Source organism: Thamnophis sirtalis, unplaced genomic scaffold, assembly GCF_051295495.1.
Source record: "Thamnophis sirtalis isolate CommonGarterSnake01/CBP01778 unplaced genomic scaffold, rThaSir2_p1.2 scaffold_8, whole genome shotgun sequence".
Classification (NCBI taxonomy): Eukaryota; Metazoa; Chordata; class Lepidosauria; order Squamata; family Natricidae; genus Thamnophis; species Thamnophis sirtalis.
In genome coordinates this window covers 39,174,831-39,197,508 of record NW_028261388.1, presented here as the reverse complement: position 1 = coordinate 39,197,508, position 22,678 = coordinate 39,174,831, and the positions used below count along the sequence as shown (strand labels likewise).

The window sequence follows — 22,678 nt, the reverse complement described above, 5'->3', positions numbered from 1 at the left end:
ATAGTGATAGGAGACACCTATGGGATTTTTTTTAACCTTTTATTATACTATTTAATGTTTGGTTAAACTTGTCAAAAATTGGCAAGTTCATGGAATTCCTCCCCATTTTATTTCCAGAACTTAATAACTAGTGACCAGAGTTATTCAGTAAATGTGAATGTGCTATCTCCTCACATCTGGTCTAACATCTGAACCACTACACCACAGAGCTCTCATTTAGGCTGTTAAAAAATAAACTTTTATCTTTTGCTAGTACTTTGTATTTTTAAAAGTACTTTAGTTTGGCCAGATTTCTTAGAGGACTGTTTCCATTTCACAAGATCTGCAAGATTCAGACCAGCTTGGATGAATACCCTGAATATTTTTCCTTCTGGAAAATGATGCTATTGATTGCATTAACCCACAGATGCAGTGTCTGAAAGGATATCACATTTTTTGGGAGGGGCAGATAAAGGAGGAAAAGTAACTCTCAGCTACATAATCAGAACTTTTATAGTATAGAGTTTAAACCTATTCTGAGGTCACGTTTCATTCAATATTCAAACAAAGCATGAAACAGAGTTTTTAATATATTTCATAGTTTCTATATTACTTTAGTAAAGCTAAATTTCACTGGAAAAGATTATTTCAGGCCCTCCAAAAAGTTGAGAATGACACATTAAGAGTCAAAAGTTTAGTGGAACAGAAGTTCCTTTGTTTCTCTTCCACTCCCAACCCTGCTTGGCATCTGACTATACTTAGCCATATTTTCAATAGTGTCAATATTTCATACTAAAAGGGGGCTCTAAAAAGCTCAGACTCTGAAGAAATCCTACCCTGCAAATATCTAAAAAAATTATGTAGCGCGCATGTGATCAGACATAAATATTAGCTTTCACATAATCTTGCAGTGCACATTTAGCTACAGTAAGCATTTGTATTGTAGGGTATAGTGAACACTTTAATGATGTGGGGTAGACGAACAGATCAGAGTCCCACACAATTATCTATCAAATATGTAGGCTTTACAGGTTTAGTTTCCTTATCCATGAAAGCAGCCAAAGTCTACAATTAGACTTCAAGATCTTTCCATCTTTGGAACTCAAAATTTACCCAATATTTATTTATGAAGATAATTTATTTCAATTCATGTGGCCACCACAACTTAAGTAACAAGATTTTATATCAGTTTATTAGTGCCAGGATAAATTTATAAAACTTACTAGCATAAGAGATTGCTCTGCACAAACATTATCTTGAAGGAATGAAGGAGTTTAGTTCTCGACTGAACATATAGAAATTTCTAAGGAAATACCATTGCAGAATTATCAACATAATTAATAGAGGGTGAGGGGTCTCAATATATTTTCAGCACAATACTAAGCCCTGCACAGGGGAGAACACACTTCAGTTGCAAAATCAGTTCTTTTCAATCCATCATTTTGAAATAAAAGCAGCTATAAAACAAAATTCACAGGGATAAATGGACAAATTACAAGTCTTTTTCTTCTCTAAATGTCATGCAAATGTTGGGATATAAATGCAACAGAAAAGAATCCATCCATTGGGAAAACCTATCTAGATTCCGGTGCCTAAAACAAAAATAACCTGTAGTTCAACACAATAACTACAAAACACAGATTTTATATAAAAAAGACCATTTATTTTTCATATAAAAACACACACATTACACAGAATCATTATAACTGTTCAATTCTTATCCTCCAAAGCTATTCTGGAAATATTTTTAAAAATATCCAGAATTGCACTTGAATCTTCTCTCTTAAAATGAACAAAAGATATTCCATTTCCTTTATTCAAGATACTTCTGAAAACAAGATCATTTCACATTCCAAATGTCCTCAGTCTCTTTAAGTTGAAAATGCCAAAAATGATAAACCAGATCAACGGAAGCCCTTAGGATATTTCTGACTGTTGAACCCATGACTGAAGCTTTGACAAATATACTGAAAATCTGAGTCTCAAATAAGAAACAGAGTGAAATTAATGTAGGAATAAAAAAATATTATGGAAATAAAAGATCTATTTGAGGAATGATATAAAACTGGCACAATTGAAAAAAGAGTGTACTGTTTCAGGTGTAGTTCAGAACAGGGCATGAAGCATCACGTCAAATCCAAAGGGAGGAACTATGTCCTGTTGGCCAATTGATGCTTGCAAGTTTGCCTTCTCTTTCCGGGAATGGGCAAAACTAGAAAGATAAGGAAATCCTCAATGAATAATAAGAAATTCCTGAATCAAACCTGAGTTTCTTTCCACAAAGAGACAATGTCAATGTGTAACAAGTACTTGAGAAAATTCAAGCACTGTCCTGGACTCATCTATTCCATAATTATTGCATTTAAGTATGTTTTTGTTTCTTCTCCAAACTGTGAGAACAAAAAGATATACAAAATAAAAATAGATATGAAAATATCATTTGTGCTTCACAATAGTTTCCTTATCACAATTTTACTGTAGAAATAAGATGCTTTAATGAATGGATAAAAATAATATCAAAAATTAACTCGTACTATGAAACAATAAGCCCAAAGAGGTTTGTTAAATGTTGTGGTCTGTTAATTTAAATAACTTCTAACGTCATGCTTTAAATTTCAAGTATGAAACAGTTTGTTATGAAGAAAAGAAGATTGGTCAGCCAGCCAAATCATTTGCTAAGCCCCCTAAATAGCTCCAAGCTCAAACCCTGTTGGCTCTATAAACTTTTCAAGTCACAAATTTGAAGAGAGATATTTAAATTCTCAAGATGCAAATCCTTCCAGGGGCATTCATTTGAATATCCCAAAATTACATCTTATGATCATTTGATTAGGATAGAGCAGTACAAATCAGAACTATAATGCAGCAAATAAGAACCAAATCAATTTTGAGCTGATATTGTGCAGCTAAAATTGGACAGTCCTCTTATAATACTCCTTGGAATGTCCATGAAAGATGTTTCCAATGAGGCTTAGTCTGAAACTCAAATACCTGTTTAAAACTACAAGTGGATATATACATATCCACTATACATAAATATGCAAGTTGAATGGGTATTTTTGCACAATGAGTGATCTGTACATATTCTTCCATTTTTTAGAATATACAAAAATGACAGCAATAATCATTATTAAATCTGTATGAATGTCTTCAACTTGTGTAAAATGTACATTCAACTCATTTTACACCAGTATATTTGGAAGATCAACATTTTCTGTTCAATCTGAAGCCTTTTGAAAAATGATTCATAGGCTTCTACTTCCGTATAATCTCTTAGCTTAATTCAAATCATATTACATTTAAAGCATAATGATTTTATTATACTTTTATTCAGTCTTTTTTATTGCTTAAAAATACTAGCTGTGCTTGAAAATGGACTGTCCTAAATTACAGGACAACCTCGTGGCTGTGGGATAACAGTATGTGGAAGACAAGACCTAAGTCTCTCTGCATAACAGCACCAAAAAAGAACCCTCTGTGGGAAAAGAGGGGAAAATATCTGTGGGAAAATTACCTTCCTAGTGAATACGTACAGTAAATGGTACACTGAAGGGCACAGCCCTTGGCATTGTGTCATGCACAAAGAAACATCCGGGAATAGGCATTTTCCCTTACTCCTATCCAATCCTTTTCATCCATGTTTCACACTCTTATCCTGCAGTGTCAAAGTCTAATGGAAGTGGCAAGCTGAGAATCTGATCATTTGTTTGCTAACCAAAAAGGATCCATGGCAATGTGTACTTGATTTTATCACAGATCATTCCACATTACTATTGTGATTAGTCAGGGTCTCTCCATCCTTCCCCCAAATTAGCCATGTGTGTATAAAGAGGATTTCTAGACATTTGGCCAAACTAATAATGTAGTTTTCATTAGAACATTTAGCAGGCTCCATCCAGTTTCTGAAATGTTAAGTAATGACATAAAACCCACCAGCTTGAAAAGAAGAAGCAAGAAATCTGATGGTACATATCTAAAGACTTAAGTATCAAGCATATCTAACTGAAAGAAAGCAATTGTGCTTTTCAACAATAAATCAGAATGGAGCGGGCCCTGTAAGAGCAAGTTTGTACAAAGTACATTTTTTTAAAAAATCAGTTAGCATGGCTGCTAAACATCATCATTTAAAATTTAAAAAGAAAGAATTTGAATCTCACCTAAAACACAAGAGGGATTTTCCATTAAACATACTGTACCTGAAGCACAGAAACATTTCCTTCCTTCTCTAGAGATATTATCTAGAGGTTACTTAGTTATAAGGCAGACATTTTTGTCTAATTGTATGCAAACAATTCAATTCCACCCTCCTATTAAACAAGAAAAGGGTTTTGCTTTTGTTTGTCAATCACAACTTTTGGTAGTGAATCTTAAAAGTCTGTGCAACAGTTTTCCTTTGAAATAGCTATCCCAATAAAAAGTGCCATTGGAAAAAGAGCTAAATGACAAACACACCATGTGTTCTCAATGTGAAACATTGGTAGGAAAAACAGCTCCAGATCCACAACAAGATCAGATGGTTCTGTTGTCAGGGCATTTTGGTTCACCATACTCAAGTCTGAGTACATCTGGCCCTTCCAAAATCCCTCTGTCCCCAAAATAAGGCCATCCATCTCTCTTCTTCAGTCCATTTCCATAGACATAAGACGACGACGCTCTCGCCTAGTTTCTTGAACTTCCTTCTTGCAACACCAACGAGAACTACAATAGCCAATCAGGCAGGATAAAAGTCCGATAACTGAAGATAGGCCAATGCCAATCAACAGTGGAATCTTGAAAGCATTCAGCACTGAGAGTGAGGAGAGAAAGAAAGTAATGTTATAGACAAATCACTTGGAGCAGCAATTTTTTTTACATGAAAAAAAATAGTATTTCTAATCTAATAAGAACTGAATTTTGTTCAAAGGACCTCCTTTTCCTTTTTTTTCTTTGAATGTGACCTGGACTAAGACCTAGATATTTCATATTCAATATGACTGAACAGCTGTTTACTGGAAACTAATTATGACACTGAATTGTCATTCCTTATCAAGCAAGAGATATACAATGGCATATTTGTAACATGAACTAGCTACCACTAAGAATGAAAATGGTGTATACAAATCAGCTCTATTTAAAGTGTGGAAATCTTTATTTGTCTCTCATCTAGGTAGTTTTTGAATTAATTTTTGTAGCATTTTTATTTTATTATTGCAAGATACTGCAGAAGGTACTGATATTGCTGCTATTGTTATTGATCTATTGATTCAAAAAATAATATGGTTGAAATTGCATATTTGCCTTGGAATTTTACTGCATTATGATAAATCAGGGAGGCTAGTGGAAAGATGTTTCTACAAGGAAAGGCGCATATAGCTTTTCTACCTTGCAACTAAAATGGTAAGGATTCTGCCCCTCATCTCGTCACATCCAATCCTTTTTCTTCTTATCCAAATTGCAATGTACAATAAAACAAAAACATACAGGAAGGATTTGAGACCGCCTTCTACTAATTAGACCCTATTTGTTGCTGCTACATGAAATAGAAAATCCTGACAGAAAGTTAAGGATACATTTTCATTGAGGACACTTACCATCCATCTTCACAGTTACAAGAATTGCTTTAGATTTTATTTCCTTTTCTTGTTGCCAAACGCCTGCAGCTGACCTCACCCAAGGATTTACCAAACAGAAGTGGTTGCCAAAATCATGGTCTTCACAGCCATGAACTCTAAGCCGGTACTCCATAGGGGAAATTCTCTCTAAGCTGACATCACTGCTCCCATTTCTTCTTGCCTGTGTCACTATACCTTTACGATCTAGTGAAGCTAGGAAAACAGGTTCTTTGTCCATTGCAAAAGAGCGTGTGGCAAACCAGGAGACATCAAACGACATGTCATCTGGAATTGAAAATACAACAATAAACCCCAAAACAAGAGCAGGCATCATAATCACCATTCTCAACAGAATTTTTGGAAATTTTAGGAAGGTATATACATTTCTTTTTTTTCTCCTTCAAAAAGTTAATTGTACTGCATTGCACAAGCTTAGTTGAATTCAGTGTAAGATTGAGTATAGGGTATTTTAAGCAATAACTTCAATGTTAAACTTCCTACCCACAGAATGAAGGGTTAAGATCATTTGTATAAAGAATTCTTGCTAGACCAATGTTTTTAGGCAAGTGTCATGGAAAATAGCAACTGAACCATTATATCATACCTAAATTCCTCTTCACTTATTGCTCCATCATAAAAGTCAACTTGAAGTTACCACCACTACAATTACTTTGGTCCTGCCCCTAGACTTGAAAGGGTTAGATGTTTTCCTCAATTTTCCAGGACACTGTATATTCTATTATGACCTTTCCTTACTGTTATTACTACTAGCTTCTCTTTTTTTGGTAGGATAAAATGATCAGCTCTGAGAATGGGACTAACAGAGTTGAACATATCAAATGTTATTTTATTATAGTTGGGGTAAAGTATATTGCTTTTTCAATTTAATAAATCAGTTTTTACATCTAATTTATAAAATTGTTTATCCTCTAATTTCATTGGTTTAAATTACCTGTAAAATACCTTATTTCATATGTACATGTCCAAAATTCTTCAGGTGCTTTGCCAAAAATGTTCTACCAAACGTAATGATAAGACTGTGATTTTTGAAATGTCTTCCCAGAAATACACTTACTTTTAAAATGTGTTGTATATACTTTTTATAAGAACCCATGCAAAATATATGTAACTTAAAGACATACAAATGTCATAAATATATCATTTTAGTTATGTAATATTTTATACATAAATTAGTGCTTTAATTACTGGCTTGGTCATCAAAAACAGACAGCACTTCCTTAAAATGAACATAATGGGACCATTATGTACTAATAACTTCCTGTACCACTGACCCAATTCAGATAACCTTTTACCTTCATATGTATATAAGGTATATGCCACTATATATGTCAATTTTGCTAGGGAATAAGCTCCCAAGAGCCTACACAGACTTCTATGTCTAATACAGAATGACAGCTAGTCAGAACCCATCATTTTTTTGTATTTTAATAGGAACAATTTTTATAAATCCATGCGTAGTTATGTACTTTTAAGCTCATTAGGCTAGTAGCTGTTGGCAGTTTAATTGTTCATTCAACGTAGAATATCTTGGTGTATCCCACTGTAAGATGAAAATCAAATGTGGGAACTAGTCTGAATAAATTTGCCACACATTCCTACAAACATTTGTAATACTGTCCTAGAGCTTAAAAGTCATTATCACAATTGGTGAATACAAAGATGTGAATTAGACATGTCCTTGACAGCAGAACTGCTTCAACTGCTTCATTTTGTATATGAGAAATATACTGAATTGCAGGTATTTAAATATTTTAAAAGATACTCAACTGATGAAAGGTGCTTAATTCTAATTTTATTTTTTATTAAATTCCCTACTTTTCCATCCTTAAAGTGGCTAATTACAAATTATATAGTATACTATTAAAATAATTTTATAATATAATGATTCAGACTATGCAACATGTTGTTTTTCATAGGTAAAGGATCTTTTGCAGTGTGTAGCACTCTGTCTGCCTAGCTCATTAAAACACCAAGCCTCTTTCCAGCATTCTTACTGCTGTGTGTTCCAAAGCAACACTTCCAAACTGAATTTGGAGGAGTACACAGTCTAATAGCAATCAAGTAAGAGCAGCTACAAGTTTAATTCAATTTGTACAATATTAAAGTGCAGGGGTTTAAGTTTACTGAATATATAAAATGTTCTATATGCTAACAAAATGTTTATCAAATTGCTCTAACTCTAGAACAATGTACTAAAAGTCTTCAAAGATTATATTAAATTTCTGTAATTTAATATAATCCTCCATTCATTTGGATGGAGAATTCCTCCATTCATTTGGAAAACCAAGTGTTATTTAGTTAGAAAGCCAAGAATTATTTAGTTATCTATTTAATTATCTAGTTGCAACAAACAGCATATATGTTTGCAAAGAATGATAAAGACCACGTACCAAGTTTTTATGAACATCATAAAGATTATGGAGATATCAAAGAAGGAACTTAGACCTAAGATTTTACACTTAAAAAAAATGCAGAATGCCCCCAATACTCCTAACAATAAACAAACAAAAGACTTTTTGGTCTAATTTTATGTTTAGCACAAATTGCTTATTTGTTCTTTGATGCTATGAAATACTGTAATTGGTCATAAGCTATATATTGACTATACTTGTAATAATGCCATCTGCCATTGAACAAAATTCTTTATTTTAAAGATTCCCAATGCTTCCATTCCAGTAAGACCATAAGTCCAGTTATCTGAGCACTTGCCTCCAGTTTTTTTCTGCCCATCTAGTGTAATCAGGCAGAGAAGGTATGCTGCATGTCCCAGTGCTTAAGCAGTATCACCTTGAGAGGGGTTCATGAAGCATGCCTTATTTGTCACATAGCCTGCCCTCTAGAATAATATCCCCCACAGAGATCTATATGGCTCCCACCATAATAATGTTCAGGAGGCTATTAAAATGCTTCTGTAGAATGGACTTTCTTTGATGTTATGTTCCTTATGGGAGGTTTATAATTCTTTTTGTTTTCTGTATGTTTAATTCTGAGATGTCCAAAATAATTGGCTTTCCCTATAAATGCCTATAAATTGTATGAATAAATACTGTAATACACAAACACACAGTTAATATTAATTCATTATTGTACTACAAAGCAGGCTTATGTATATCCGCTTGAATATGGTATTATAAGATCCTGTATTAGGATTTAGTTCTGAGTAATGTGAATATCATTGTGTTGCAAAAATGTATTCTGACAAGTTATATTGAAAGTGTGATGTGACCTGACCAGGAATTCTATGTATCTTGTTTTGTCTTGGAGACAATTGTACCCAGAACAGGTAGCCTCTAGATCAGTGGTTCTCAACCTTCCTAATGCCGCGACCCTTTAATACAGTTCCTCATGTTGTGGTGACCCCCAACCATAAAATTATTTTTGTTGCTACTCTATAACTGTAATTTTGTTACTGTTATGAATCGTAATGTAAATATCTGATATGCAGGATGTATTTTTATGGTTATAAATTGAACATAATTAAAGCATAGTGATTAATCACAAAAACAATATGTAATTACATATTGTGAAATATTTATTTATAATTACAAGTAAATGAAATTTTGTCTGGGAAGTTTAAGAGCAGCTTCCCGGCTCTAAGTAGAAAGAGTGAACTTTCTTTTAAAAAGAAAAAAAAGGAAAGAAAAAACAAAACAGCCACCAATTCTTTATTTCTTTCTCTTTCTCTCTCTGTCTCTCTCTGTGTGTGTGTGTGTGTCTTTGTCTTTCTGTGTGTGTGGCTCTTTGTCCCTCCCACCCTCTCTGTAATTCTCTCTCTGTATCTCTGTTTCTGTCTCTCCTCCCTCCCCCATCTCTGTCTGTGTGTGTGTCTGTCTCTCCCCTCCCTTCCTCTCTCAGAACGAGTTCCTGCAATTACAAAGTCTATGAGGCTGTAATTGTATGGGGTGTGCATGCGCACCTATGTTTTTCATGGCGTGGAGCCGTGGCAACCCTCTGCGTGGCCGGCGATGACTCCGGAGCCCATCTGCAGGGGATTTCAAGGAACGCGAGGGGGAGTCTAACGTTTAGAGTTCCAATGGTCTTAGCGACCCCTGTGAAAAGGTCGTTCGACCCCCAAAGGGGTCGCGACCCACAGGTTGACAACCACTGCTCTAGATGCCACAAGCCATATTGGGCTAGGTGATAGCCAGCAGTTGAATTTTATTTAGAAAGAAACTGATAGTGAGTTCCATTTCCGTAATAATATAGTAGTAGTGGGCCTGGCCTATTATTATGTTGAACAGGCAATTCCCTGTTATGTAAATTATACTGCATGCCCGTTTAGATATGACAAACCAAAATGACTGCATTCAGCACCACCTTTTCTTTTAATGGCTACATTTGGTCCACCAGCTGGGTAAAGCCTTGATTGGCAATGGCATCCACCTGGTCTTTGTGATTCAACCTATTCATTTAAGGGGAATGAAACTGTTCCGGAGCCCAGTTTATAAAGTACAAGAATAAACAAATGTAAAAAATTGAAGTATACAAAGGTTTCACAAATAATGGGTAAGTGGAACAAAGTATATTTCAGCATGCCTGCATGAATATTGAATTCAACGTCTATTTTCTCCACAGCTCTATGAGATGAGTTGGGCAGAGAAAGTAACTGGTCCAAAGTCATCCAGCTGGCTTTCATGGCTATGGCTGGAGTTGAATTTCTGATCCCATCTAATACCACATTTAACATACTATATATGAATTTTATGTAGATTATTAAAAACACAGAGTGGTGCTTAAAAGTTTGTCTATCTTACTGAAGTGTCAATATTTCTGGATAAATATTATTCTAAAATGTTATCAGTTTTCCAAACAAATTCTGAAATTAAATAGAGAGAACACAATTAAACACATGAGCTAGACTTGTTCGTTTATTTATTCAAAAGAGTTCACAAATTTTTAAGCACCATTGTAGATATAGGGATAAGATGGAATGAAAAATGTATGTGAATGTGATACAAATGTGGTTATTCTCACAAAAGCCAGGCAGGATTAAATTTGGCTAGTACTTGGATGAGAGATCACCATGAATTCCTGTGGACTGTGTTTCCAACATTGAAAAAATAACATAGAAATCAGGAATGGTAAGTCCTTTCTATATTGTTGCCAAGAAATCAACATGGAAGTGTCCATGTAGTCATCAGGAGCCTTTAAATGGGTAAAGGCAATTATACTCAGTGTGGGATTTTTAAATGTGTTTTCAAATTGTAATTTTCTTAAACTTCATTAATTGCACTAATATTTATTCCTTTTACTGAACTTTAACAGTGAAATTAAATTTTCCTGCAAACTGAACGCTGAACTAGGTTTATTACTTGTATGCACCCTGACCTGAACATTTAAGTAATGGCTCACGTAGAAAAAAAATTGTCTCAGTGCAACATTTTCTAAATGTTCTATTAGGCACTTTCAATACCTCAGGACAAATATTAAGGATTAAGAAAGAATGCACAGATTCTCCAAAATGTTTTCTCAACATGCTGCAAAACAAATCTAATTTGTAGAAGTAAGCACTACACTAAATAGCTAAGGCCATATTAGTATGCTGAATACCTACTAGAACTAGGCAGTTCATTCAAAGAAGTGTCTTCTGAAGTATACTGAATTTTGCATGACCACAAATATGAGGATGATTAAAGATGATCTTTAAAACTTAAACCCTTTGGACCCTTACAAAATAAAAAAAATGTAGGTTTTCCTGAATACCTGGGCAGTTCCAGATGTTCTGTTCAACTTGATTAAATATTCAAAATGCACTGAATATGCTGAGAAGTTCCATATTAATAAGAAAAAAAAACCCCTTCAACTCATACTTTTCTGGTACACAGAAAAGTAAAATCCAGCTTTCTGACTTAGCTGTAAACCTGGTACTTCACCCACCAGTACTGGGTGTTTGCACAAACATCCTCTGAGGACAATCTAATATCTGAATACTTGGCTATGGGGATGTAGGCTATAAAATATACCACAAAATTTACTTGATGAAGAAATAAACTCCTGAAAAATGGAAAACATATTCAAATCATACCTGGATCAAGTACTGTTGTCTCAATGGTGATGATGCAAAGCAAGTTTACCAGCTCACCCCGATAAATGGTTGGGCTATCTGAATACACTGAAACATTAAAAACAGGTCCTAGGAAGAAAGAAAAACAAGCATTAATCCTATGTTGCTGCAAAAATTTTACTGTGCTATATACCTATGCAAACCTGTGTAGTCAAATATGTGCATAAAAATTTGATCTGTGATCAAAACCTCACAGAAGCCATTTTTCATGCTTAATAACAAAGTATATTTTATGATGACAATAAACAAGCACTGTGTAAAAGATTTCTGAGCCTTTAACAGAAATAGCTGCAGATTTTCTAGACACTAACAAATGAAGGTTACCTGTCTATAATACATATTTCAGCCTGAGAGTGGCATGGAAACAAAAGAGGCAGAAAAGGAGAATCTGGACCAGAAATCTCCAAGAAAGAAGATATATGTAGCAAAAAGTTGTTAGCCCAGGAACAAGAGGTGGCAGGTAGGGGGAGAAAGGCAGGATCAGCTAATAAATTAGGCACAGCCTTGGGCCACCCAAATTTGTTGTTTTTTTTTTAAAAAAAGGAGTAGAAGCTACTTATTTTCGTCCATTTTAATTAAAAAAAAACAGACACAAATTCAAAACCCTGAACATCAAATTAATGAACTTGACAATGAATATGTGACTATTGAAAACAAATTAAATATAATTTTAACATTATTCTTTTTATGGAAGAAGTGGCTAGGATCCACATAAATTATAATATAATCCCTGTGAGGTGGGAAATGGAAGGATAGATATGGAAATTTTTGCATTAGCTTTAAAACTTTAAAACGGCTGCTTGTTGTGTGAAGTAAATCCCATGGACAAAGAGGTACAGCATAAGGATTTAAGTGAATAAGTTAGAAATGCAAGATTCTAAAGGATTGAGTCAAATCTGGGACCAGACAAGAAAGTCATGTTAGGATTTAAGAGTATTAGGAAGTTAGAGTGAATATATAATGTTGAATTAAGATTTCTAGACAATGATGAGGGACCAAATGTAAAATTGGAAAGTTAGCGACAATAATGTATCAGTAATCAAAGATTTATAGTAAATACTTTTGTTGAGAAGAGACATATGTAATTGAAGTATTATATATAGAAAATCATTTTGTGATAAACCAAAATTGAAAGGAAAGTATAATAAAGCAAAGGAAAACTAAGAACATCATGCCTGTTCAATACGACAGAAGGTATTTTCAATTACTACAAAGTATTCAGGGAAAATAAACCATAAGAGGAAAAGTAAGGTGTGTGGTGTTAATAAATAATAGATATAGACTTTGACAAGCAACAAAACACCATAAAGTCAAAATTTTATGCAAGATTATAGATAGGCATGCCCACTGATCACCTTGATTCCATAGTTTTTCATTATGATTTGACATAGAAAATTTGATACCACTCAGACTTAGTTCATCTTTTTAAAGAAATCTGCTTTATTAGTTCACATTTTAACAGAAACACAGTATTAAAGATTATTGTGTATCATTTCCAACATGGAGCTGAAAATAAATACGAATCATGATTTGAGAACTAAAAATATTGAATAGAAAAAATGTTTAAAAATACAAAGAAGCCCAACCCATTTGGAACTACATTACTTCTACAATTTACATTGGTTAAGGAAAGGAAAATGAGACAAGAAGTTTTTCAAATAGTACCCTTAATTTTGGTAATGCCTTTATGCCAACATTTGCCTTTCTGACTTTCTCCAGATATGACTGGTAGGAACTCTGCACTCTGTGGATTTGCAGAAATTGTAGTCTAAAATATTGGAAGGACAACTGCTGCTCTAAGCTTATTCATGCTACACTAGTTGGGTTTCTGTTATAGGTGAATCAAGTCAGTAATCTCAGAGGACACATTCAGGAACACAACAAGTTTCTAAAAGAATATTATTGGTTTGAAAACTACATTACTTTTTTGCCAATGCTGAATCAGCTGCAAGAATCAAACCTATGTATTGCAAAGTGAAATGTAGTTGAATTTTTGTTTTTAAAAAAGTAAAATAAAACAAGGAAAAAATAATGCACATTTTTCTTTCACCTATGTAGACTTTCTGCAGTCTTGTGACTAAATTTTACTATAACGGAAAGAATTAATGCCATACCAAATAATTCCTAGTTATTCAAAATTAACATTTATTTTTTCCCTCTTAACTGCATATTCATAAAATAGAAGTATGAGACTTTGTAAGCAACCAGGTAAGAGATGAGGAAAATACAAAGGAACAAGGACGTTACTTTATTCTTTGCTTTTAGAAATGAAATCACAAAATGAACAGAAGTTGCTACAAATATAGATAATCAAAGTTATTTCATTTTGATATCAGCATTAGACGTGGCCATTTTTCTTTTAGTGAAGCTGAAATATCTGTACAGATAAAATAACCCCCACACAAAGAAAGTCTGATAAATATTTATATGTATTAAAACTGTTCTGTGTAATTTCCAGTTCTCAGAAATAGTTCTATTTAAATTAATCCTGTATCAAACTCAGAGAGAATTATTGTATTTTTCATTACCTTACTAAACTACAAATGGAGATGAGGAAAACATAATGTAAGGTCCTGATAAGAGTATTTCTGCAGCGGTTACAGGCAATATTTAAAGCGAGATTCATGGAATATATCTTTCCTATTCAGTATCACTTGTACTTAGATTCTCTTACACATAAACCTCTTAGTTCTGCAAATTATAAACAGGAAAAAAGTAGGAAATATAATGAATGATAACTATTACAAAAATATTTTTAAAAAGGAAAAAAATATCTATATCTCTATCAGTTTAATCGACATTTGTTACAAATATGAGGTTCTCCATCTGCTACCTTTCGAATTAACAAACATTATTTGTCTATTTACCATATTTTTTGGAGTATAAGATGCACTTTTTCCCCCAAAAAAGAGATTGAAAATCTGGGTGCGTCTTATACTCTGAATGTAGCTCCACCCACCCATTCCACGCATCGTATTTTCAGGTGGTTCTATGCGGTAGGGCTCCTCACTTTCACATGGAGCCTGATTTCCTAAGCAGCCCGGGGAATTGTGTTCAAAGCCTTTTCAACAAAAGCATTTTTGGCTGTAGCGCCACAATTCCCTCCCCAATTCCAAAAAGAGTGTATGCAGAGGGCAAAAAAGTGCAACGTGTTTCAAGTGGCACACGCTGCCACCTGAAAATGCTTTCCTTCCAGTTCCCCTAGTGCATATTGCAGGACCACGTGCCCTCCTCCTCCTCTACAGATTCGCCTTCTGTTTTCTCCTGGCCAGTACTGTCAGCCAGGGGAGGCAGAGAGAAAAGCGAGAGGGCAGCGTGGTCGGGCGAGGATGCAGGAGCTGTGTGTGGAAACAGGGCAGGGAAATCAGAGGCAGCTGATTGCTGGCTTGCCAGCTCGACTGCTGGCCACCAGGAGTGCGCAGGTAGCAAAGGAAACCCATGTCGTGTCCTCCGCTGCCTCCTGCCTACGTGCATTGAGGAGGCTGAGCAGCAGCAGCAGCGAGGAGACCGCAGACCTCATGAGCTACAAGAAGCGGCTGCCAGTGATGCCTTCGGGGTGAAGACATTGCAAGCGGGGAGGGCTTGGCCCCCTCAGGAGCTGCCAAGCACTCACTGCCCCTCTTATACCTGTCAAGCCTCCTCCCACCATGGACTCGCATTCTCTTTTCAGCTGGCCAGATCTGTTGCCTGAAATGGATCTGGCCAGCTTAAAAGAGAATGTGACTCTGCGGAGGATGAAAGAGCTGCGCACACTTCTCCTTCTTTCTATCACTTTAAGGGAGTCCGTGGGCAGAGATCAAGCAGGGGCAGCCAAAGTATCCCAGCTTGGTTTTCTGGGATGACCCAAGGTGTGGAGAGATGACCAGGGACTTCTCCCAAAGACTTTGCCGCACACGTCTTTCCAGTCCTTCCTCTGCTCTGGTCCCTGGAGAAAGCAGCAATGCCGGCATGGGTGCCGCTCCAGCTAGCAAGCCCCAAGCCCGACTCTCCTCCCTGAAAGGCCATGGTCACCTGGGAGGACTTGCTAACTTGGTGCACCCATTCAGGTGCTGCAGGCCCGAAGTGAGCTCAGCAGCAGGCGGACCTGGTGCTGGTCCTGCCTACCGGGGAAGGGAACTCGGCTGTCAATGTGGGATTTAGAGGATCCCAGGCAGTCACTGCCCCCTCTCCCATATAACAGTGAACAGTAGAGCAGAGGCAGTGCACTGGGCGAAGTTTCTTCTGCCAGGTGCCAGGTCTGGAAGGCGCATTCACCACCCCATCCCAACAAGCGAGGGGAGGGGAGAGTCCGGCAGCACCTGCGACACTTCTTCGCCGCTGGCAGGGATGCCAAGTTCCCCATCCCCTGCCCTACCTGCCACCCCCAAATTGTGGCTCATTCTCAAATGCATATCTTAATGAGTTTGGCAGCTGCGTTGCATCTCTCAGCCAGTCTTTGCAGGGAAAACCTTGTGAAGTTTTTGTGCAAGATGTTTCCTGCACAGAGTGGCCAAGAGAGAAAAGCAGTGGAGCTGCCAGACTCAAGTAAGATGCGTACCCCACCCCATTCCCTGCCCCACCTCCCATCCCCATGGCAGTTCCCCGGGCGGCTTTGGCTTTCATCGCAGTTCCCCCGGGCGGCTTCGGGAACCAGGCTGTGACCAAGGCAGCAAATACGTTAGCCAGATGAATACTGATGGATGCTGCTGGGAAACAGGCAGAAATGGTTTTTTCCTGATTTCCTCCCCCAAAATTAAGGTGTGTCTTAGACTCCGGTGTGTCTTATACTCCAAAAAATACGGTAATTATTGGTAGATAAATTTTACAAAGATTATTTGGATTGTTCTCCAGGAACTCACTTTGGATACATAAACTTGGAGTTGAGGGCATAATGGATGCTGGTTCAAGTACCAAAGTAGTTTTTCTTCCCTTCACTATTAAATCCTCCCCACAGCGATCTATCCAGCATCTTTAAAAAGGTACATTTCTAACCCGATCTTTCCTTTTCACCTCGCTCTATATAATCTACTTCCTTCCTTCCTTCCTTCCAACAAGTGATTCATTTGTTGAGCAATGGCATGAAAATGAAGGTTATCTTTTCCCAGACTAATAGGGGGAAAAAATGGATGAAGAATGGATAAACTCCTCAATAGGGGAGGTGAGCTTTAGTGGTTAGACAACTAGACTTCACAGGAAATCTTTAAATATCCCAGGCTAGCTTAGGCATCCATAAACATTCAAACTACAAAAACAATTATTAACTTTTAGTAAATTATCTATTTTGAAAGAACATTACACCTTTCAGTCGAATTCTTATCTTGGAGCAGTAAGGATGGGAAACTTAAAAAAAATTCAAGCACCATGTTTCAATAGAACTAATGTATTGTTGTTACACAATGGTTTATGTTAAAAAAAAAATTAAGAGTCCTGAATAAAAAAAATGTAGCATTTGCTCTGAATCCATTTTCTTTATTTCTAACACTTTCCTGAAGCTATTATATTTTTCTGTTTCTTCTCAAAAATCTAGCAGCAGGGAAGAGATAGTGTCTTACCTGAAGTCTGATTGCCTTTTTAAAAAAGAAGTCTAAGGCCTAAATGAAATTAAGCCCACAAGCTGCCTCCCCTGAATCTGGCAGTTTATTAAGATAAAACAATAAAGGAGTTTACTGGAAAATTTCACATTTTTGCATTTTGGTGCTATTTGTTATCAAAATAAGAATACAACATACATACAACATATACATTCTTCTAAATATTAGGATGTTCTAATATATTAAGTATATTCTCTCTCTCTCTCTCCCTTCTCTCTCCCCCTCCCTCCCCTCCTCTCTCTCACATTATAACTACAGTAACCTTTTAATTCTAGATGGGATTAGATATCCTAAAAGACTTTCTCCATCTCTAATTCTAATAAGTTTATAACATTTTTTTAAACTATTTTATATTTTTTAAAACATAAAAATGGAAGTTTAAAAAATGTGTGGCAATGCACTGTTTTTATTAAAATATAATTATCCCACCAAATATTAGAAGAAATGTCTATCCTTTAACTGTGGACATCAACTGACAAAGGGCCATATCATAATTTCTGAAGCATATTTCCATCCAAGGGTAGAAAACAGAAATACTTTTTAAATGTTTTTCAGGAAAATAGCAAAAGAATAGGACTTGTGAAAATAATACCAAGGGTATTAAGTTCAGGAAAGGCTTGCCTATGTAGTTGAGCAATCTCTACTGTTGTGTTACAATATTTTCAGGGAGGGCTTATTTTAGCACATGCTCTCAAAAGTCTGATTGGGCTTATTATCCAGGGAGCTCTTATTTTTGGGAAAACTGTATTATTTTTGAGGTGCAGGAGGCAGCGAACAGCTACTGCTGTGTTGCAATGTTTTCAGGGAGGGCTTACCATATTTTTAGGAGTACACGACGTACATTTCCCCCCCCCCCAAAAGAGGCTAAAAATTTGGATGTGCCTTATACAACGAATGTAGTCCCATCCACCCCACCAGAGGCCAAAAATGCGAGGCATGGAGGCAACAATGGTCTATGGCAATCTCTGCAGCCTGGAACAGCTGATTGGGGGTATTCCAGCAGTCTGATCCACCTGCCAATCAGCTGTGCTGAATCAGGCTGAAATAAGTGCTGAAAGCGACCTAACTGGTCAGTTTGCAGCAGCAATCACATTCAGAAAGCACAGTAGCTGATTCAGCAGGATTCAAAATAATAATAATAGCAGTAGACTTATATACCGCTTCATAGGCCTTTCAGGCCTCTCTAAGCGGTTTACAGAGAGTCAGCATATTGCCCCCAACAATCTGGGTCCTCATTTTACCCACCTCGGAAGGATGGAAGGCTGAGTCAACCCTGAGCCGGTGAGATTTGAACCGCTGACCTGCTGATCTAGCAGTAGCCTGCAGTGCTGCATTTAACCACTGCGCCACCTTGCATAATATATGATGCAATACCAAAAGCAGGTTTTCCAAGGTAGCAGTAAATTCAAGCAAAACACAAGCAGTTTCGCTTTCAGTTCTCGGCTAAGCCAGACTCTTTCCTGTCTCCTTGCTCACACAACAAATTTCAGAGTCAAAATAGCCCTCATTAGCCAATGAGGATTTAGGTGCTATGCCTATTCATTGGCTGACCTTGTTACCAAGTGTCAGCTGAATACCATAGATGCTGGTAGGCATAGGCAGAATTTTTTTTCTTATTTTCCTCCCCAAAAACTAAGGTGCGTTTAATACTCTGGAGCACCTTGTACTCTGAAAAATACAGTATTTTCAGAGGAGGGCTTATTTTAGCACATGAGCTCAAACGCCTCATTGGGTTTATTATCCGGGGACATCTTATTTTCAGGGAAACAGGGTGAGTTTAAGTGCTATTAATATTTTACATATAGAAGTATGTTTTTAAGAGGAAGTGATATGTTTATTTCTTTCCCAGTCATCCATTAAGAGGAAGTGGTATGTTTATTTCTTGCCCAGTTATCCATAAACCATGTGTAGGCTTATGCAACTCATTTATTACTTTAGGGTGTTATAACCCACAAAGTCTTAAACCTCTCAGCTTAGGCATCATATAATCCTAGCAATATGCATCAATTAACAGCCTAGCTAAGACTTTTTCTTCCATACACCAGAAAAAAACCCAGTAACAATTAAATCAGAATAATGGATCACTATTGCCTAATAATCTGACAAGCTTGAAAAATGCCATGTTAATATTCTAGCAACAATTGTACAAATGTGCTTCTCTATTCCTGATTAAAGACCACTCCAAGACTTCATACATATTATCTCAGTACAACTTAAATATAGAACAAACTGTACCTTGGTCACTGAGTAAATGTCTTTTGACCAACAACTCCATTCTGTCTGCATTAATGCATTATATCAAGAATGAGCCACTTCAGGTCATGAGACTACATGAAAAAAATAGAAAGGCAATGATACTCAAAAAGCTAATGTCTTCTAACTGAACAAGGGGTTATATATACTAGAATTATGGGGCATCAAGAAATATTAATGTTATAAAAGTGTATGTACCTACTATAGATGCATATTATATAAAAGGGATAGTGAACATGACATTTAAGATATCTGTTAAATATGTCAAATGCAGTTACTAGAAAGCACACAGTATTAGGAATGGGGCACAGGACATGGAAATGCAAAAGAAATATTTGGACCATATTAAAATTACCAAATATATTCTCCTTTTTGTCTTCATGTGCTCTGGTAGACAAAGCCTTAAAATCAAATATTGTTTCACTTTTTGAATATCTATGAAGATTACCTGAGTGTTTTTTTTCTGCAATACTATAAGTAATACTGACCTCAAGTTAACAAATTCAGCACTGTGACCTTAATTAGTTGATTAGTACCATCTGAAGGACTTGCACTACCATCTGAAACTGACAAGACCTTAATCAGTTATTCACTGAAGCCTTTAGCTTTATAAGTGGCTCTAACACATTCCTGTAATTGAGAAACCAATCTTTTTGAGGTAGGAAACAATAATTTCATATACATATGGATATTAGTACTTTTTTGCTGTAACTTTTATTGCAGATGTCAAGCAGGGGTGGGTTTCAGCTGGTATGCACTAGTACAGAGGTACCAGTTGGTGAAATTTAGGGTGCCTTCCCATACCCCTTCTTTAGGAGGCCCCATACCAGAATGCTCCCTCCCCTAGCCTACCCATCCCCTGCCCGTTCCCCCCTGCCTGCCCATGCTGCTCACTCACTCGCTTGCCCCGCCTGTCCACGCCATGCTTGCCCTGCCCACCCACTTCCTTTGCCCGCTCAACCGAGGCTCTGAGGCTGCAGGTGGCTGTGGATGGGGGGGGAATTCTGCCGGTCTGCCTGCCCCCCTCTAGAAGAAACCAAGAGGGCCCATCTGCCACTGTCATGTGACCGTTTTGGGGTCGCAGCACCTGCCCAGACATGGCTGCAGCCGGCAACAGGATGCAAAGGAGAGGCCATCCAGAAGAGTGTTTTGAGGTCAGTAGGTTGGCGGGGAGTTTGTGTGGGGCTGGACTGGAGGCGGCAGGAAGGCAGGGGTTGAGGCTACGCAGCCATACTGGTAAAAAAAGAATATCTCATTCCCGCCATCCTTGAACTGCACCACGAGGTAAGGACCTTCCCTCCCCCTTCAGAACGCCCATGTGGGGAGATAGGAGGCAGCCTGGTTTGAACCCAGATGGGTGGCAGTGAAGGAGCCGTGCAAGAAAGCACCTCCACTGCCCAAAAGTGTGAAGGAAGCACGCTGCAGGCTCCTTTGCCTCGGCTATGCGACCTCCTTTCTTTCTCTGTCTGGTCGAACAAGTGAAGGAGACACTCACTGGCCACTAAACCGCCTGTTAGCCATCATTCAAACCAGCCTGCTTCTTCTCCTGGCATGGGTTTTCTGAAAAGGAGGGAAGGTCCCTCCCAAAATCACTCTTGTCCTGGTGGCACCCCAGCAATAGCAGTGAAGGAGGAATTCTGGGAGTTGAAGTCCACAAGTCTTAAAGCTGTCAAGTTTGAACACCCCTGGAGGCTTTTTTATAAAGGGTTAAGAGTGCAAGAGTCAGCTTTAAGACTTGTATGCTCCAAATGCCAGTGTTTCTGAGCCAACATTTTGGTTGCTAAGCAAGAGCGTTGTTAAGTGAGTTTCACCACATTTTACAAGTTGGCCACACCCACCCAGTCACATGACCACCAAGCCACTCCCATCTGGTCACATGACCACCAAGTCACTCCCACAAAACAGGCCATATCCACAGAATAGCTTCTAAAAAAAATTTGAAACCCACCACTGATGTCAGGGCAGATAAACAATTAAGAGTGTATTCCTTTTCTTTCCACTTGTCCTCATGCCCAATTGTCAGTGTCCTCTTCTGCCTGTTCAGATATCTGGTAATCCTAGACCACATAAATGCAGGAGATAGGCTAAACAAATTTTGGGAAGATTCTTCAATACCAGCAAAATCTGACTTGGAGAACACATACTTAAATATAATGCATGTAACAGATTCAGTATATTAAGATTGCATAGAAGAAAATCTGAAAAGCTACTAGAAAAGATAAAAGACATTGTAAAAACCCAACATTTCTAATGGATCCAAATGACTTTCATAACAGGTTATCATAATGATGGCCAAGGCAACGCAAAGCATGAAAAGCTTTAAGCAGCGACAAGGATGCATAATTGAACACAGACTTTAAATGTCAAGCAAGAAAGGACAAGATATTGCAGACAAGATGTCAATGAATTCATAAAAACAAAAAGAAACGGAAAATGAGAGATATTTTTCAAAGATCAGAGAAATCATAAGAAACTTCACAGCAAAGGTAGAACTCTTCAAAAGTAACCGTGAAACAGATCTAGTAGAAGCAAATGAAGTTTAAGGAAGATGGAAATACTGTATTTGAAAACTTTTACAATTGGGATTACAGAATGACAGAAACATCTTTAGATAGAGAATATATTCAGGAACCAAGTTCATTAGAAATTGAGATGTAACAATCAATAGAAAAGCTCAGTGTTTTGTATGTATGTATGTATGTATGTATGTATGTATGTATGTATGTATTGTGTCATAATGCATGTAATAGATTCAGTATATTAAGATTGCATAGAAGAAAATCTGAAAAGCTACTAGAAAAGATAAAAGACATTGTAAAAACCCAACATTTCTAACAGATCCAAATATATATCTATATCTATTTCTCTCTCTCTCTCTCTCTCTCTCTCTCTCTCTCTCTCTCTCTCTCTCTCTCTATCTATCTATCTATCTATCTATCTATCTATCTATAGATTTTCATAGGTGTAGGTATGCTGGTTTTGTTGTATTCAGGTCTTTTCCCGTGTAAGATTGAGATTGTCTTGGCAACGTTTCGCCAAGATCTCACTCATCATCTTCAGGCTGGTGTTCTCGGCTTAAAGCATGGCCAGACCGGCTGTCTTTCTATAAATCTTGGTGGGTGGGTGTGGAGTGATGGCTTTGTTTCAGTAAGTGGATTGATTGGATGTGTGGCTGTATCATGATTGGTAGATTGGTGCTG

The 22,678-nt window shown here is 37.0% G+C and overlaps 1 protein-coding gene across 1 annotated transcript in view; it reads right to left on the bottom strand.

Moving 5' to 3' along the window:
- Positions 1-1,620: 1,620 nt before the first annotated feature.
- The window catches only part of PTGFRN (prostaglandin F2 receptor inhibitor), a 100,115-nt gene continuing 79,057 nt past the window's right edge, over positions 1,621-22,678 (bottom strand). Inside the window, exons 7-9 of the mRNA XM_014062941.2 lie at positions 11,617-11,724; positions 5,550-5,855; positions 1,621-4,765 (exon numbers count right to left, since the gene is read on the bottom strand). Coding sequence (XP_013918416.2) covers positions 4,599-4,765; positions 5,550-5,855; positions 11,617-11,724 — 581 coding nt within the window. The 3' untranslated portion in view covers positions 1,621-4,598. The remainder of the gene's footprint in view (positions 4,766-5,549; positions 5,856-11,616; positions 11,725-22,678) is intronic.